Here is a 17,931-nt window from a genome sequence, read left to right on the forward strand (position 1 = left end):
TGCATAAAGTGTAATAACCAGTTCAGATGTTTTGGTTGTCTTTTTTTTAATGGAATTAATTGCACTGAACAAATTATTTTGAAAAATATTTGAGGCTTCTTGATGGTAATGGTGGTGAAAGCAAGCTAAGCCACTCTGAGTGAACTCCCTGCTGTTGGTATGGAAACATCAGAAAAATGGTATTATTGATTGTTGTATCATTTTTACAATGTTTCAACATTTATGCCAAAAGTACCACAGATAAGCTGGAAAATCCCAATGGAGATTCAGCCCTTGTGTCTCGCGTCATCAATGACAAATGATTGTTGTTCAATGTATCAGAATGCTGTATATAACTGGACAACAACATGAGTCAGCAGTTATAAGAGAGAACTTGAAACAACAAAAAAAACCATTGGCACATAGGTATAATATCCTGTGAAAACCAACGGACAGCAATAATGCTGATCTTTCCAATGACAGCCTCATCCCATAAATGAACAAAAAAAAGTCTGTAGAAAAATTCTAACAAATTTAAAACTTGAGTAAACAATAACTAGCATATGAACCATTGTGAAATAACTTTTGTGAACAATTTCCTCCCCGTAGTATCAAGCGAAAACAGAGTCTGAAAAATCAGAGCTGGAATAAAAAGCGTTTCAAAGAAAGAGCAGAAGTGTTAGCCGTTCCAAGTAGTCCTGACGCAGCCCAATCAATGGAATATGGCACAGTGAATTCTACTATGGAAGGACAAAGCAACAGCAGCGATGACGACCTCATTATCATAGATGATGGAGCTACAGAAGGATCTAAAGGCAGTATTACTCTTCAAAACCCCAAGCAGGAAGAAACAAAAACAGTGGATTTCCCAAATCTCAGTTGTATCAATAACGTAACTGAAGAGAATAGTTTAAACAGTAATGGAACAGTTTATCATGCTACTGCAGAAAAGGTACTTATTTCTGAAGGAACGCAGACCAATAAACTTGCTGTTATAAAGAAAATTGAGACAAGTTCCAGTGGCACCAGGGAGCCCGCTGACTCCCATTCTAGCATGACATCTCAAGAAAATATTTTTACACAAAAAGCTAATGAGATTGATCCAAATGCAACAACAAAGTGTACTGCAGCCACCATACACTTTCTGGAGAAACAACTGGACCAAGCAAGGAACTTGCTAGATGAGAGAACCACAGAAAGAGATTGTTTCAGAAAAGAAAACGAAGAACAGACCATTACAATAGAGCAAATAACAAAACAACTGATGGAGTACCAAGAAAACGCTATACAGCAAGTACAAGCTACAACGAGAGCAAGTCTAATGGAAAATATAAATGTTGTTGGACCTGAAAGCTGGAGCCTTGAGGAAATTAAGGCATATTATAAAAACATAGTGCAAGAACGTGATGACTTGGCCCAGCAGTTAGAAAATGCAGTAAAGAAGATGGAAAACTGTTCATCAGAAAGTAAACAGTTGAAAGAACAAGTACGTTCCTGTTTGATTTGAGAGCAAAAAAACTGAAATGGAATAGCTGATAGATGAACTGTGTTTTTATTTTAACTTTTTTCCTTATTCTGCTTTGAAATCCCCACCTCCTCTAGTGCTGTGAAACATCAGTTAAGAAGCCAAGCTGGAAATATGTTCCCAGGTCTCTTGTGCTGACACAGTCCAAAGGAGATGCACGAGTGTGGCTCTTACTCACACTGTGAAGAGGTTTCAACCTCTGGTTCTCCACTTTAAATCTCAGTTTAAATGCCATGTTTAAGTCAAGATCTCACTATGCTAGAAATTGCAGAGAAAATCCACCTTGCGGATTCTGTAACATCAGACCTAAGGGCCTTATTGTGCAGTGGTAGTATCCTTACACCTCAGCTAGGAGCTTAGATTCAAGTCCCACCTGCCCCAGATATGTGTTGTAACATGTCCAAGCCAGTTGATTAAAATAACTAGTCACTTCAATGTGGAACAAGATTCCAAAAGAATCAAGCAAAGAAAAATATTTGTACTATCAGATTTCAGAGCTCCCAAACACATCAGGGAAGAACATTCCACCTGATTCAAAACAAATACATGGGAGCAGGGTGGCTCAGTGGTTAGCACTGCTGCCTCACAGCACCAAGGTCCCAGGTTCAATTCCAGCCTCTGGCAACTGTGTGGAGTTTGCACATTCTCCCCGTGTCTGCGTGGGTTTTCTCTGGGTGCTCCGGTTTCTTCCCCCAATTCAAAGATGTGTAGTTTAGATGAATTTGCCATGCTAAGTTGCCCATAGTGTTCAGGGATGTGTGGGTTAGTTGCACTAATTAGGGGTAAATGTAAAATAATAGGGTAAGGGAATAGGTCTGGGTGGGTTACTCTTCAGAGGGTCGGTGTGGAGTTGTTGGGCCTGTTTCCACACTGTAGAGACGCCTAATATTCTGTAGGCAGTATGTGCCTACCAGCTGTTTATTTGGTTTGGCTCACCTGTGACTCTAGAACTGCCCTCATGAATGGCCTACAAAGCCACTTCGTTCAAAGATAATGAGGGATGAGCAAGAAATGATGGCTGTGCAACTCACACACACATCCTATGAAAGTACAGAGCAAAAACAAAACTCCCCAAAAACTTCCTCTTCATACTCCCAATGAGTAAAAGAGATGATGATCAGTAAGAAACTTAAGGAGATTTAGTTAAAATATTATGTGTCCTGCCAAGTTTTTTTTTTACCAAATCAGAACAAGATCCAGGAGAAGTGTGGAAAATCTTAACATCTCTTTCTAGACTTGGATCCTTGTATTTAGCCGGATCAAAAATTAGTTTATCAACTCAGTTCTGTATCTTTTCATATATGACACAAGAACATTTTTGTTGCTAGGTCGTGTTCTGAATGCTGCCTAACTATGTAGCTGGGCAGATCTACAAATCTAATGACAAAAGAAAGGGAGACACCAGATTCAGACACAGAAATAAGAAGTGCTAACTATTCCACATCACAGTGATCTGTGCAGGAGAGTTCCATGCAGCAGATAAATCCACCAAGAGTGAATGAAGAATGTCTTTCATAGACACTTAATATATTTGACTCTCAAATAAACTCATAAACCTGTATGAACAGGAATCCAAAATGTTTGTGTATCCACCTGAGATATCAAGATATCAATAGGGCTCAATCTGTATTCTGAAGGATCCTTCTTATTTGGCATGTTTGCTTCTAACTTGTATAAAATAAGCTTTAAGCTAAAGAAAGGCTAAACAAAGTGTTCAATTTGTGCATACCTAGCTGTTATTTTTATGCATTATATTCAGCAGGTTGACTTGTTTTGACCCTTGCATTTAAAACACAGGTATTTAGATTTAATTGTTAAAGACAGCTATTGAAAATTAATGTATTTCCAACTGGTATAACACCTTGATAACTAGTGAGAGCACAATCTCAGAACGTTGTCTGGTCAAAATTCAGCAATTAAGACTCATAAGTGCAAGTGTTAGAATAAAACTATCTGAGTTTTCCTATTAGCATGTTCTTAAAACACAAAAGAGTTTGTTAAATTTCTTATTGTGCTAGAGATAGCTTGTTAAAATCAGCTTATAGCCATTGAGTCTATGACTGAGGCTGCTTTTGACCAGCAGCTATTGAAACATTCTGCTGTGTTAACTCAAATAAGGTCTTTTTGGAAGTGGTTTACATGTGTAATTTGCATAAAAATGTGTTGCTGGAAAAGTGCAGCAGGTCAGGCAGCATCAAAGGAACAGGAGAATCGACATTTTCAGGCATAAGCTGCCTGATCTGCTGCGCTTTTCCAGCAACACATTTTTAAGCTCTGATCTCCAGCATCTGCAGTCCTCACTTTCTCCATGTGTAATCTGCATGCCAAATTAGAATTTTCAACTTTCTTACCACAAATAATGCGTTTATACTAATGCAAGGACATCAGAGAAACAAGTCAGGCAAAAGTTACTGATTAAATATGTAGTAGAAAACCAATTGAGTTAACGATTTTGATTTCTCATCCCGAAGTGCAAAGTCACATAGACCTAAGGGCACAACTTGCTTTAGCAAGAGGCTGGAATGGACAGAAACCGATGCATGCTGAGAAGAGCAAACCCCATTGCATAAAATCTAATGGGATAAGATTTTCTATTCAATTTACTGCAAATCCATAAATATGTAAAACATATAATTTTGCTAAATAATAGCATTTCAAAAATCTGTGCCTGTTGTTATTAAGTTGCCTTTTTGAAACAAGAATCCTCAATATTCTATACCATTTACTTGTTTAAATAAAGAAACTGAGGTTCAGGTATAGCTATTTTGAATAACACTCAGGTGGAGAGAAACCATATGGAGCAATTACAAAATATATTAAAATATATTCATTTTTGTCTGTTTGTTTACCATATAATTAAAATATTTCATTTGAAAATGGGGAATGCAAACTTTGAAAAAACATAAAATGCCTTTTGAGTTATTAATACATTATAATGGATGTGAGAGTTAATGGACTTAAAGTAGAAGAAGTAAATTGCTTCTGTTCCTACAGCTTGGAAAAGTACAGCAAGAAAGAGACCAATTCAAGTTGGAATATGAGAAAATGAAACACAATTTGAAAGCTAGCACAAACAAAGGCGATGATTTTTACTGGACCAAAAAGTCAGCTGCTGCATACAGATACTCAGAGCTGGAGCTAATGCGGTCAGAGGTTGAAAAATTAAAGGGACAGAAGGTAGAGCTGGAGGAGAAATTGGAAGAGGCCCTGAGGTGTAATGCTTTATGCAAAGAAGCATGGGATCCTTCCACTAGCCAAGAAGTTGCCCAAACCAACAGGTAATGAAACACATGCATGGTAGGTAAAGAGAAAGTCTTGCTGATTGAAAACCTTTTTAAATGCAACTTCCAACTGTTATGATCTATGGTTTAACCCTTTTAGCTTAAATCCATTTACTTGAAAACACTTTAGGAGCTTCTGTTATTTTTGTTTGATTGTTTTTAAAGATTGATGTACCAGCATTTCTTTTACACAAGGTCTGTGTAATATATCCTGTGAGACTGCAGAAAGAAACTTATTTGAATGTCATAATCCAGTGATTTACTGATATGTACAAAGAACATGCCCTCTGGAACCATGTGATTTGCATAATTCAGGCAAACTGCAGTTGTTAGAATTTTTTCTAACTAAGTGCTCCTTCATTTAGACCAGGAAATGACAACTGCTGTAGGCTGTAGCCACAGAGGTTTAAAAGGCAGACTTCCTCAGAAAACTTCCTGTTGCATGGAATCTACATTGCATGGAAATCCAAGATACAAATATGGAAGACATGCAGTTTGAAGCCAGAGAAAGAAGAGAACTGTGGGAGCAGGGGCAGGTCTGGGAGTACAGTCAGGATAAAGGACCAATAGAGAAAATGGGAGAGCTGTATGAGAACAGTGGGATTTTTATAAGCACAATGTGGATAAAACAGCAACAGAGACAAAGACCACTTTGTGAACAGTGAAATTTCAGACATCATAGCGAAGATAAAGGAGTGGGCTGGGAAAGGAAACACTGTGTAAATAGCAGGGAGCCAGAGCACAGTTATGCTAAAGTGGACCCAGTACAAGATAGAGAAAGAGGGAAGCCACAGAGAGAATAAATCAATTAAAAAAAATTAAGGAGTGATGTCAAAGAACAATATATGATTTGTTGGTGAGAGTAATATTTTAATTCTGTTAAAGTTAGACTGTGGTTTGAACTGGGATTGGGAGACATTAGAGTATTATTAAGTTTATGGCTTAACTATTTAATGAAGCTGCAAACAAGTAAAACTTCTAAGTTAACTCCTTATCAAACAAAGTGATGTTAGCACAAAGAAAGTGCTGATTTGTGATAATATTATGAGCTTATTTTGGTTAACCCTATTAGTTTACGTCACAACATGGGATTGTATCTCAATTATAGGAATGTCTAACCTATTTAAATTGGGAACTTTAAGATGCTTTTTGCAGATGCTACAAATGTATTGTGACCTATACAGAGGCTGGAACTCAGTGCTAAAATCTGTGAGTACTAAGAAAATAAGCTAAGAACCATAAGATGATTGTGTCCATCTCAAAAGTATCTGAGTGTAGGTGAATGAGATTTGTAGTTATATATACATACAGAGTGACCTAGTAGAAATATACAAGTCGTTTGTGTCTGTCAGCTCTGACGTAAAGTGTTGAAAATGTGAGATTATCTATATTTAATGAAAGATTTTTAACTATTTGTATATTCGCTGAAATGAAATGGGTTTTACCATGCGATTTCTTTAAAATTAACCTAACATTTAATGTGGGGAGTAGGGTGCTGGAAAAGCACAGCATGTCAGGCAGCATCTGAGGAGCAGGAGAATCGACATTTTGGGCAAGAGCTCTTCATCAAGAATGAGGCTTGTGAGCCTTGGGGGTGGAGAGATAAATGGGACGGGGGGGTGAGGCTGGGGACAAGGTATCTGAGAGTGCAATAGGTAGACAGAGGTGGGGATAATGGTGATAGGTCTGAGAGAAGGGCAGAACGGATAGGTGGGAATGAAGATGGACAGGTAGGACAGGTCATGAGGGCGGTGCTAGTTGGAACTAGGATACGGTGGGGGGAGGGGAAATGAGGAAACTGGTGAAATCCACATTGATGCCGTGTGGTTGGAGGGTCTCTCGGCACAAGATGAGACGTTCTTCCTCCAGGTGTCGGGTGGTTAGGGTGTGGTGATGGAGGAGGCCTGGGACCTGTATGTCCTTGGCAGAGTTGAAGTGTTTGGCAATGGGGCAGTGGAGTTGGTTGGTGTGAGTGTCCTGGAGATGTTCTCTAAAGCACTCTGCAAGTAGGTGTCCTTTCTCTCCCCAATGTAGAGTAGACTGCATCGGGAGCACCGAATACGACTCCCGGGTCCTTCCCCTGCCACTGCAAGAATTACAAAACCTGCGCCCACTCTTTCCCCCTTACCTCCATCCAAGGCCCCAAAGGAGCCTTCCACATCCATCAGAATTTTACCTGCACTTCGACACATGTCATTTACTGTATCCGTTGCTCCCGAGACACCCGCACCAACCAACTGCACCACCCTGTGGCTGAACACTTCAACTCTTCCTCCCACTCCGCCAAGGACATGCAGATCCTGGGCCTCGTCCATCGCCACACCCTAACCACGATGCCTGGAAGAAGAATGCCTCATCTTCCACCTTTGCACCCTCCAACCACACAGCATCAATGTGGATTTCACCAGTTTCCTCATTTCCCCTCTCCCACCTTACCCCAGTTCCAGCTTTCCAACTTAGCACCACCCTTACGACTGTCCTAACTGTCCATCTTCCTTCTTACCTATCCGCTCTGCCCTCCTCTCTGACCTATCACCTTTACCCCCACCTCTGTCTACCTATCGCACTCTCAGTTACCTTCCACACAGCCCCAACCCCTTCTCCACCCCCCTCATCTCACAAGCCTCATTCCTGATAAAGGGCTCTTGCCCAAAACGTTGATTCACCTGCTCCTCGGATGCTGCCTGACCTGTGTGCTTTTCTAGCACCACACTCGACTCTGATCTCCAGCATCTGCAGTCCTCACTTTCTCCTAACGTTTAATATGTGCTGTTGGTTAAATGTTTTTCAACTAGAAATCAATTGGAGAAACAGCTAAACAAAGCTTTCAAAAGGATATGAGATGGGGTTTATTGCCTAAATTAATACAAAAATCTTGCTTGGAGAGAAATAGGGGCCATGTATGCTAATGGTTACCTAGCATTCCTCTAAATATTTTCATAGAATCCATACAGTGTAGAAACAGGAAATTCTTAAGACCATAGACATAAGAGCAGAAGTGAGGCCATTCAGCCCATTGAGTCTGTTACGACATAAAATCATGGCTGATAAGTTTCTCAACCCCATTCTCCCACTTTCTTCCCATAACTCTTGATTCTCTTTACGATCAAGAGCCTATCTATTTCCATCTTAAATATACGCAGTGACCTGGCCTCCACAGCCTTCTGTGGTAATGAATTCCGTAGATTCACCATTCTCTGGCTGAAGAAGTTTCTCCTTATCTCCGTTTTAGAAGGTATTCCCTTTACTCTAATCTTCCCAACATCCATTCTGTCCAGGCCATTCAGTATCATACTCTAATCTTCCCCACATCCATTCTGTCCAGGCCATCCATTCAGTCCAGGCCCATTTCAATTAGATGCCTCCTCATCCTTCTAAACTCCATCAAGTATAGACCCAGAGACCTCAAACATTCCACATATGTTAAGTTGTTCATTCCTGAGACCATTCTTGTGAATCTCCTGTGAATACACTCCAGGGCCAGTACATCCTTTCTCAGGTATGGTTCTCAAACCTGCACACAATACTCCAAATGTGGCTTGACCAGAGCTTTGTAGAGCCTCGGACGTACATCCCTGCTTTTATATTCAAGTCCTCTTGAAATAAATGACATCATTGCATTTACCTTCCTAACTCAACCTGCAAGTTTGCCTTGAGAGAATCATGGAATGTTGTTTGCACTTCAAACGTTTGAATTTTCTCCCCATTTAGAAAATAATCAATGCCTTTATTCTTTCTACCAAGGTACATGACCTCACACTTTTCCACATTGTATTCCATATGGCACTTCTTTGCCCACTCTCTGAACCTGTCCAAATCCTTCTGCAGCCTCCACACCTCCTCAATGCTATCTGTCCCTCTACTTACCTTTGTATCATCTGTAAACTTAGCCAGAATGCTCTCAGTTCCTTCATCTAAATGTATGAAGTGAAAAGTTGTGGTCCCAACACTGGAGCATTGCAGAACACCACTTGTCACCGGCTGCCACTCTGAGAAGGATCTTTCTATCCCACTCTCTGCTTTCTGCCAGACAGCCAAGCTTCTATCCATGCTAGTACCTTGCCTCTAACACCATGGGCCTTTATCTTACTCAGTAGCTTCCTGTGTGGCACCTTGTCAAAGGCCTTCTTGAAGCCCAGGTAACTTAGTCCATCATGTCCACTCCAACCCTCTGAGGAGCATCCTACTCAGACCCAGTCCTCTCTGCATTTCTCATAGCAAATCCGCCTAAGCCTGGTCCCTGGACACTTTGGGCAATTTAGCTTGGCCAATTCACCTAACCTGCACATCATTGGACTGTGGGAGGAAACTTATGCAGACTTGGGGAGAACATGAAAACTCCACACAGCGTGAACTGGAATTGAACCCGGTGCTGTGAGATGGTATTATTAACCACTGAGCCACTGTGCTGCCCTATTTTCTAATAAATTTGTTGGAAGATATTATGGCAGATTTCTGGAACAGGTGGAACTTGAACCCAGGCCTCCGAGACCAAAGGTAGGGATATTATCACTGCATCACAAGAGCCCAGCAGTCCTTTCTAGACTTAGACTTCAGTCCTCTGGGGTTGGGCTCAAAGTAAAGAAGACACTTTGAAACTGTACAACTCTTTTCAGAAACTCTACTTCTGAGAATAAATTCCTGGGAAGCTAATAGAGTTTCCAAATACCAGCTTTTCTGTCAATTGATAAGATCTGAAGTAGTGAATTATGCCCAATTCTCAAAAAAATCAAATCCAAAGTTATTGAACCAGGATTGGACGTCTTTTATCAAACTACAGCTATAAGTAATTTACGTTTTGTCTAGAGGGAATTCAGCAGATGTGAGCAGTCTTCACATTTTATCCTTTGTTTCCAGACCCTTAACCCACAAGGTTTTCCTTCCCTTTGTTTTTTTTTTGGAAAGCACATCACCTCTGCATGGATTTGTCTCTTTGTATTGTGTGGTTGGCTGTGTGGGATATTTATGGATAAAGTTTTAGCTTAGGTTTTAGCCAGCATATGCTATTGCTTTAAAAAAGGTTTTGTCCCAAATAGATGAATGATTTGAGTTTATTAAAGAATTTTCATGTGAGTTCCTTTTATTTTTGATTGCAATGCCAAAGAGAGATAATTGAACATTTCGGTAATTGAATTTACACTAATAGTATGACTGATAGAGTAGTGGGGCTTGATTCTTAGCACATTCCTCCCATCAGAGAAATGATGGTTCTGGGTAATCCAAGATGGAGGACGGGAACAAGTTGTGGCTGTGTGAGCTACACCTTTTTGAGTATTTTAGATGTTGGAGGTGATTCCTCGCATTCTAGGAGCAGCAATTACTATTTCATATGCTGTTGCGTTGTTTTTGAACTTTGGGGAAAAAAGATCAAAACAATGGCACTTTTAAAAGGAGGAAGACAGACCAAAGGCAGCGACCACATGGTCAGTGAGGGAGAGAGAGAGAAAGAAACATACACTACTAACTGACACAGCAATGAATCTACACAGGTACTGCCTTTGCTGTTTGAGTTCATGTATGTCTGGACATCGGAGTGTGTCTAGGAAAAATTAAGAAACAGTGAAATTCACAGCTGACCTTGGAGGAACTGGTGTGGGTGAGTTCACAGCACAGGAACAGATAAGTGCACAGTTTTTAATGTGTAACCTTGGTGTAAGTCTACAGTAGTGAGTAGAGGGGTTCTTTCTTGATTATGTGTTTTATTGAGGTCTGTCTCTTGGTTAAATTTTAAAATTATAAACCATAAGTATTAAGTTATACTGGAGCACTTTTTTAGGGCAAAAAGATGGTGCTATTTTCTGGGTCAGTAGATAGGGAAGGAGCAAAAATGACCTTTAGGGGAGTGATATGCTGTTGCTGTCGGATATGGGAGTTTAGGGAGAAATTCCATGTTACTGACGATTATTTCTGCAGGAATTGGCTTTGGTTGCGAATCCGATCATATTGCATAGATCGGTTGGAGTGGGAGTTGGAGGCAATGAGGAATTTACAGGAGCTAGAAGATGTGATGGATGGTAGCTGTAGGAAGGGAAAAAAGCTGCAGATACAGTCAGGTAGATGAGTTAACTCCAGGCAAGGTAGGAGGGGTAGGCAGGTAGTGCAGGAGTCTTCTGTGGCTATCCCCATTTCAAACAAGTATCCTGTTTTGGAAAGTGTAGGGGGTGATGGATTTTCAGGGGTACGTAGCACGAACAACGAAGTTTCTGGTATCGAGACTGGCTCTCATGTATGTTGGGTTCGAAGCAATTGATTCTGACAGGGGACTCTCTGGTGCCAGGTTCAAGGATATCTCAGAGAGGGTGCAGAATGTTCACAAAGGGGGAGAGGGTCCAGCCGGAGTAATTGTACACATTGAAACTAACAACGTAGGAAGAGGAGAGGATTGAATTCTGAAGGGAGAATGTATAAAGTTAGGCAGGAATTTAAAAAGGAGGTCCTCGAGAGTAGTAATATCTGGATTACTCCCGGTGCTACAAACTAGTGAGGGTAGGAATAAAAGGAGAGAGCAAATGAGTGTATGGCTGAGGAGCTGGTGCAGGGGAGAAGGATTCACATTTTTGGATCATTGGAATCTTTTCTGGGGTAGACGTGACGTGTACAAGAAGGACAGATTACACCTGAATTGGAAGGGGACTAATATACTGGCAGGGAGATTTGCCAGAGCTGCTTGGGAGGATTTAGTGGGAAATAGTGAGGAAAGAGATCAATCTGAGACTGGTACAGTTGGGAAAAGGAGCGAGTCAAACAGTCAGGAACAAAGCAGAGAACAAGGTAGGGCTGATAAATTAAACTGCATTTACTTCAATGCAAGAGGCCTAACACGGAAGGCGGATGAACCTAGGGCATGGTTCAGATCATGGGACTGGGATATCATAGCAGTTACAGAAATGTGGCTCAGGGATGGACAGGATAATGTTCCAGGATACAAATGCTACAGGAAGGAGAGAAAGGCAGACAAGAGAGGAGGGGCGTGGCATTTTTGATAAGAATAGTATTACTGCAGTACTTAGGGACGATATGCTGGTAATAAATCCAGGCAAGTTATTTGGGTGCAACTGAGAAATAAGAAAGGGATGATCACCTTATTGGGATTGTATTACAGACACCCTAATAGTCAGCAGGAAATTGAGAAGCAAAATTGTAAGGAGATTTCAGTTATCTATAAGAGTAATAGGGGTTGTGGTAGGTGATTTTAACTTTCCAAACATAGACTGGGACTGCTATAGTGTTAAGGGTTTAGATGGAGAGGAACTTGTAAAGTGTGTACAAGAAAATTTTCTGATTCAGTATATGGATTACCTACTAGAGAAGGTGCAAAACGTGACCCACTCTTAGGAAATAAGGCAGGGCAGGTGACTGAGGTGTCTGTGGGGGAGCACTTTGGGGCCAGTGACCATCATTCTATTAGTTTTAAAATAGTGATGGAAAAGGAATAGACCGGATCTAAAAGTTGAAGCTTTAAATTGGAGTAGACTAATTCTGATGGTATTAGGCAAGAACTTTCAAAAGCTGATTGGAGGCAGATGTTCACAGGTAAAGAGATGGTAGGAAAGTGGGAAGCCTTCAGAAATGAGATAACTAGAGTCCAGAGACAGTATATTCTTGTTCGGGTGAAATGAAAGGTTGGTAGGTATAGGGAAAGCTGGGTGACTAGAGAAATTGAGATTTGGTTAAGAAAAAGAAGGAAGCATATGTCAGGTATAGACAGGAGAGATCAAGTGAATCCTTGGAAGAGTATAAAGGCAGTAGGAGTATACTCAGGAGGGAAATCACAGGGCAAAAAGGGGATAGATAGATAGCTTTGACAAATAGAGTTAAGGAGAATCCAAAGGGATTTTATAAATACAATAAGGACAAAAGTGTAACTGGGGAGAAACTAGGGCCTCTCAAAGATCAGCAAGGCAGTCTATGTGTGGAGCTGCAGGATTTGGGGAAATACTAAACAAATATTTTGCATCAGTGATTATTGTAGAGAAGGACATGGGAGATATAGAATCTGGGGACATAAATGGAGATATCTTGAAAATGTCTATATTACAGAGGAGGAGGTGCTGGATATCTTGAAATGCATAAAAATGGATAAATCCCCAGGACCAGATCAGATATACCCTAGAACCCTGTGGGAAGCTGGGGAAGTGATTACTGGGCCCCTTGCTGAGATATTTGTATGATCAATAGACACAGCTAAGGTTCCAAAAGACTGGAGGTTGGCTAACATGATGCCATTATTTAAGAAAGATGGTAAGGACAAGCCAGGAAACTATAGACCAGTAAGCCTGCTATTAATGATTGGCAAGTTGTTGGAAGGAATCCTGAGGGACAGGATTTACAAGTATTTGGAAAGGCAAGAGCTGATTAGCAATAGTCAGCATGGCTTTGTGTGTGGGAAATCATGTCTCAATAACATGAATTTTTTGAAGAAGTAGCAAAGAGGATTGATGAGGGCAGAGCAGTGCATGTAACCTATATGGACTTCAGTAAGGCATTCAACAAGGTTCCCCATGGGAGACTGGTTAGCAAGGTTACATCCCTGAATACAGGGAGAACTAGCCATCTGGATACAGAACTGGCTCGGAAGATCGAAGTGGTGGAGGAGCGTTGCTTTTCAGACTGGAGGCCTGTGACCAGTGGAGTGCCACAAGGATCAGTGTTGGGTCCACTGCTTTTTGTCATTTATATAAATGATTTGAATGTGAACCTAGGAAGTATAGTTAATAAGTTTGCAGATGACACCAAAATTGGAAGTGTAGTGGACAGCGAAGAAGGTGACCTGAGAGTACAACGGCAGCTTGGTCAGGTGGGCGGATGGGGCTGAGGTGGAGTTTAATTTGGATAAATGTGAGGTGCTGCATTTATCCAAATTTGGAAAAGCAAATATGAACAGGATTTATATACTTAATGGTCAGATCCTGGGGAGTGTTGCTGAACAAAGAGACCTTAGAATGTAGGTTCATAGTTCATTGAAAGTAGTCATAGGTAGATAGAACTGTAAAGAAGGCATTTGGTATGCTTTCCTTTATTGGTCAGAGTGTTGAGTATACTAGTTGGGAGGTCATGTTGTGGCTCTGGTTGGGCCACTTTTGGAATATTACTTGCAATTCTAGTCGGAATGGTCTTGTGAAACTTGAAAGGATTCAGAAAAGACTTACAAGGATGTTTCCAGGATTGGAGGATGTGAGCTATAGGGAGAGGCTGAGCAGGCTGGGGCTGTTTTCCCTGGCACGTTGGAGGCTGAGAGGTAACCTTATAGAGGTTTATAAAATCATGAGGGGCCTGGATATGATAAATGGACAAGGTCTTTTCCCTGGGGTGGGGAAGTCCAGTAGTAGAGGGCATAGGTGAGAGGGGAAAGATATAAAAGGGACCTAAAGGGCAACTATTGCACGCAGAGGGTGGTACGTGTATGGAATGAGCTGCCAGAGGAAGTTGTGGAGGCTGGTTCAAATACAGCATTTAAAAGGCATCTGGATGGGTATATGAATAGGAAGGGTTTGGAGGGATATGGACCAAGTGCATGCAAATGGGACTGGATTAGTTTAGGATATCTGGTCGGCATGGATGAGTTGGACGGAAGGGTCTGTTTCTGTGCTGTACATCTCTCTATCTCTATGACTCTAATTGGTCCAGAAGTAGGCAGGATGTGATTAGATTAGATTACATTACAGTGTGGAAACAGGCCCTTCGGCCCAAAAAGTCCACACCTACCCGCCGAAGCCCAACCCACCCATTCCCCTACATTTACCCCTTCACCTAACACTATGGGCAATTTAGCATGGCCAATTCACCTGACCTGCACATCTTTGGACTGTGGGAGGAAACCGGAGCACCCGGAGGAAACCCACGCAGGCACGGGGAGAATGTGCAAACTCCACACAGTCAGTCGCCTGAGTCGGGAATTGAACCCGGGTCTCAGGCGCTGTGAGGCAGCAGTGCTAACCACTGTGCCACCGTGCCGCCATGATGATTTTCTGATACCCATTGGCTTTGATGAAGTGTCAAAGAGCATGGTCACCATGGAACCTTTTGGGACATTGTGCAGATGAAGCAATGGCATGATGACTGTCAGGTTTTTGTGCAATCTAATTTCTTGGTGGAGAAGAGGAGAATTGGAGGTGGGATGTAATTGTGGTGAATTGAGACTTTTATTGAGATACAACATAGTCATCACTCAATGTCAAGATTCTAAAGTTGCTATGTAAAGCATGAGGGTGAATTTGGGAAATGGCTGTTGGGCATTTTGACTTTTTTTACCCCATTTTCATTGTTACTTTTGCACACAAGGGGGGGAAATTCCACCCATAACTTATATTACTGTTTGAAATGTGAGTCTCTGAAAATATTGAGGAATTGCCTGTATAGTCTGAATGTATTATCATTATCTCATCAGAAAATTAGAAATAGTTCCATCATCTAGACATTTTGTCAGAAAATCAGCTGCAGGCTAAGCTGAACAAGTATTACTCAAGAAAAACTGAACAAACTTCTGGAAATCAGAAACAAAAGCAGAAGTTGTTGGAAAAGCTCAGCAGGTCTGTCAGCATCTGTGGAGAGAAATCAGAATTAACATTTTGGGTCCAGTGACTTTCCTTCAGAAGTACTGTATTATTACTGATCCACATTCTAAATCCTGTCTCTGCTTTCCTTATTGTCAGATAGAACACACCAAGAAATATAATCAATTACTTTGTAATACCTAAGGAAAACAATAAGAGAAAACTCTTAACTATCCTGATATATAAGTACACAGAAAATGTGAACAGAAACTGAATGTAAATGTGAAAATAATGTTACGACATGAGGTAAACCCCTCTGCTAATTTGAAACCCACAACACAGAAAAGATTTATCTCGTAGTAATCTGTGAAAATTCGAGAGGCAAAGCACTATTTAAAGTAAAAATTAACAACTTTATTTCTTAAAATATAACAGAGAATCATTAAGTAACAACTATTTGCAAGTCCTTCCTCTAGCCTATCTTTTACCTACCTTTCTACAATACTTGTCCGATAAAACTCCCAAGTAAGATTTACAAAACAAAACTTTTTATCGCAAAACCAGACAGATTAGATTAGATTCCCTTCGGCCCAACCAGTCCACACCGACCCTCCGAAGAGTAACCCACCCAGACCCATTTCCTCTCTGATTAATGCTAACACTATGGGCAATTTAGATTAGATTGGACTACAGTGTGGAAACAGGCCCTTCGGCCCAACAAGTCCACACTGACCCTCCGAAGAGTAACCCACCCAGACTTATTTCCGTCTGACTAATGCACCCAACACTACGGTCAATTTAGCATGGCCAATCCACCTGACCTGCACATCTTTGGACTGTGAGAGGAAACCAGAGCACCTGGAGAAAACCCACGCAGACACAGGGAGAATGTGCAAACTCCACACAGACAGTCGCTCAAGGCTGGAATCGAACCTGGGACCCTGGTGCTGTCAGGCAGCAGTGCTAACCACTGAGTCACCGTGCTGCTCCAGCTTTCAGTCTTCTCTGTATTCCTGTCTTCTTTTCTTCTTCTTGGGGATTCTGCTTCTCAGCTTACTGATCGCTAAATGTATGCTTTAAGGGAGCTATTTTTCAGTCAGTCCTTACATGCTGGTAGCTTGACAGTTCTCCTCTCAACTGTTCAAATATCCCCAGTCTTACACCCCCAATGCATCAGATCATGTCATTGGCTTTTAAGATTGTCAATGTACTAAATTCAAACTGGATTGGAGATTGTTTTTTTTCAGTGTATGACTTAAACTGATTGGCCTCATTCAAGTCTGTTTTGTCATTTCCAGGCAACCGGCTACCCTAGCTACCCGAGTAGCTGGCGCACATGTTACATTGTATCTTTTTTCAGAACACTTGGTGCTGTCAGGTAGTTTTTGCTAGCTTTTAACTCTCTTAAAGGTACAGTACACCCACATCTTCATAACAATAAGACATCACTTTGCACTAAAGAAAACAAAGTGAAATGTTTGATTTGTATTTTTCAATGCTGTTGTATTTTGAATCATCTTTCCAAAGGTTATTTCAGTGTTTCACTACAAAACATTTATAAATAATTAGAAAGTTCTACTGTTCTCAAAGCTGTCTTGTTCGATAAGGGGACTGGATGTAGAATTTTGTCTTGGACGTATTTTTAATCCAGTCCAGACTTACAGGATGAAAATCTGTCTGTAAAGCATTCTAAATGTTCATGCACTCTCAATGCTGTTCCTGTTACATTCTTTTCCCGTCAGTTCTAATTTGGCACTCGGACTCAAATAGGCCATAGGATTGTTAGTAAGATGGGAATATCTTGTAATTTTCTTGTTGGTATGACTTTTGTCTGTTACGTCATTAATAAGTACAAGACTACAAAGTATTTGATATGTTTACTAGATTCATTAACCTGTATTTTGTTTCAACAGTGTACTGACCAAGTTGAAGTCATTACGGGTAAAGGTTGGACATCTGTTGGGTTCTGTTCTGCCACACTTGGACTTAAAGGACATCAGTTATGAAACAGACATAATCGATGAAATTCTAGAAAAGGTGATAGAAGCCAATAAACTTTGAGCCAAATCTTCCACTTTATAATATGCTATGAAAGAGACAACAAACCTTTGATGAATGCATTTTAGCAGCTCGTGTGTTATTTTAAAAGAGCATATCCCAGAAAAAGAGAACGAGAGATAGTGATTTAAAGGAAGCATTTGCACACCTCACAAGTTCTACTGCTAAAAATATCAAAAATTGTTTTGATTAGCATGCATCTGATCAAAATGTCCACTTGTAATGAAATTTATCAGATCTGCTGTAAGATTACATAAACTGATGCTTTCTGTTTCTTTTTAGTCTCTTTGTTTGTGACTACTACAATACAAAAGCAGTAAAATATATTTCTGTTTACATAAGCTTAATCTATTGATATTGAAAGTGTGAAACCAAGGATATAGCATAGCCTTAAGCTAACCTTACATATTGTATTTGCAAAATCAATTGTCTGATGCATTCAGAATGCCACAAAGGCAGCTTCTTAAAATTTATTCATGGCGTCATTTGCAATGTCAGCATTTATTGCTCATCCATACATACTTTTGAGAACGTGATGGTGCTCTTAGAGTACTGTTAGGTAGTTCCATTATATTGACCCAGTGGTGATAAAGGA

General features: G+C 40.6%; 1 protein-coding gene across 2 annotated transcripts in view; it reads left to right on the plus strand.

Annotated features, from left to right (window-relative positions):
* Positions 1-17,609, plus strand: part of LOC122557551 (MORC family CW-type zinc finger protein 3) — a 135,232-nt gene extending 117,623 nt beyond the window's left edge. For both annotated transcript variants that reach the window (XM_087992036.1, XM_087992035.1), the window contains 3 exons: positions 589-1,465; positions 4,499-4,782; positions 17,192-17,609. In XM_087992036.1, coding sequence (XP_087848162.1) covers positions 589-1,465; positions 4,499-4,782; positions 17,192-17,339 — 1,309 coding nt within the window. In that variant the 3' untranslated portion in view covers positions 17,340-17,609. The remainder of the gene's footprint in view (positions 1-588; positions 1,466-4,498; positions 4,783-17,191) is intronic.
* The last annotated feature ends 322 nt before the right edge of the window (positions 17,610-17,931 follow it).

Source organism: Chiloscyllium plagiosum, unplaced genomic scaffold (assembly GCF_037043375.1).
Source record: "Chiloscyllium plagiosum isolate Xiang-an unplaced genomic scaffold, Cpla_swu_hap1 HiC_scaffold_11, whole genome shotgun sequence".
In the NCBI taxonomy this organism is placed as follows: Eukaryota; Metazoa; Chordata; class Chondrichthyes; order Orectolobiformes; family Hemiscylliidae; genus Chiloscyllium; species Chiloscyllium plagiosum.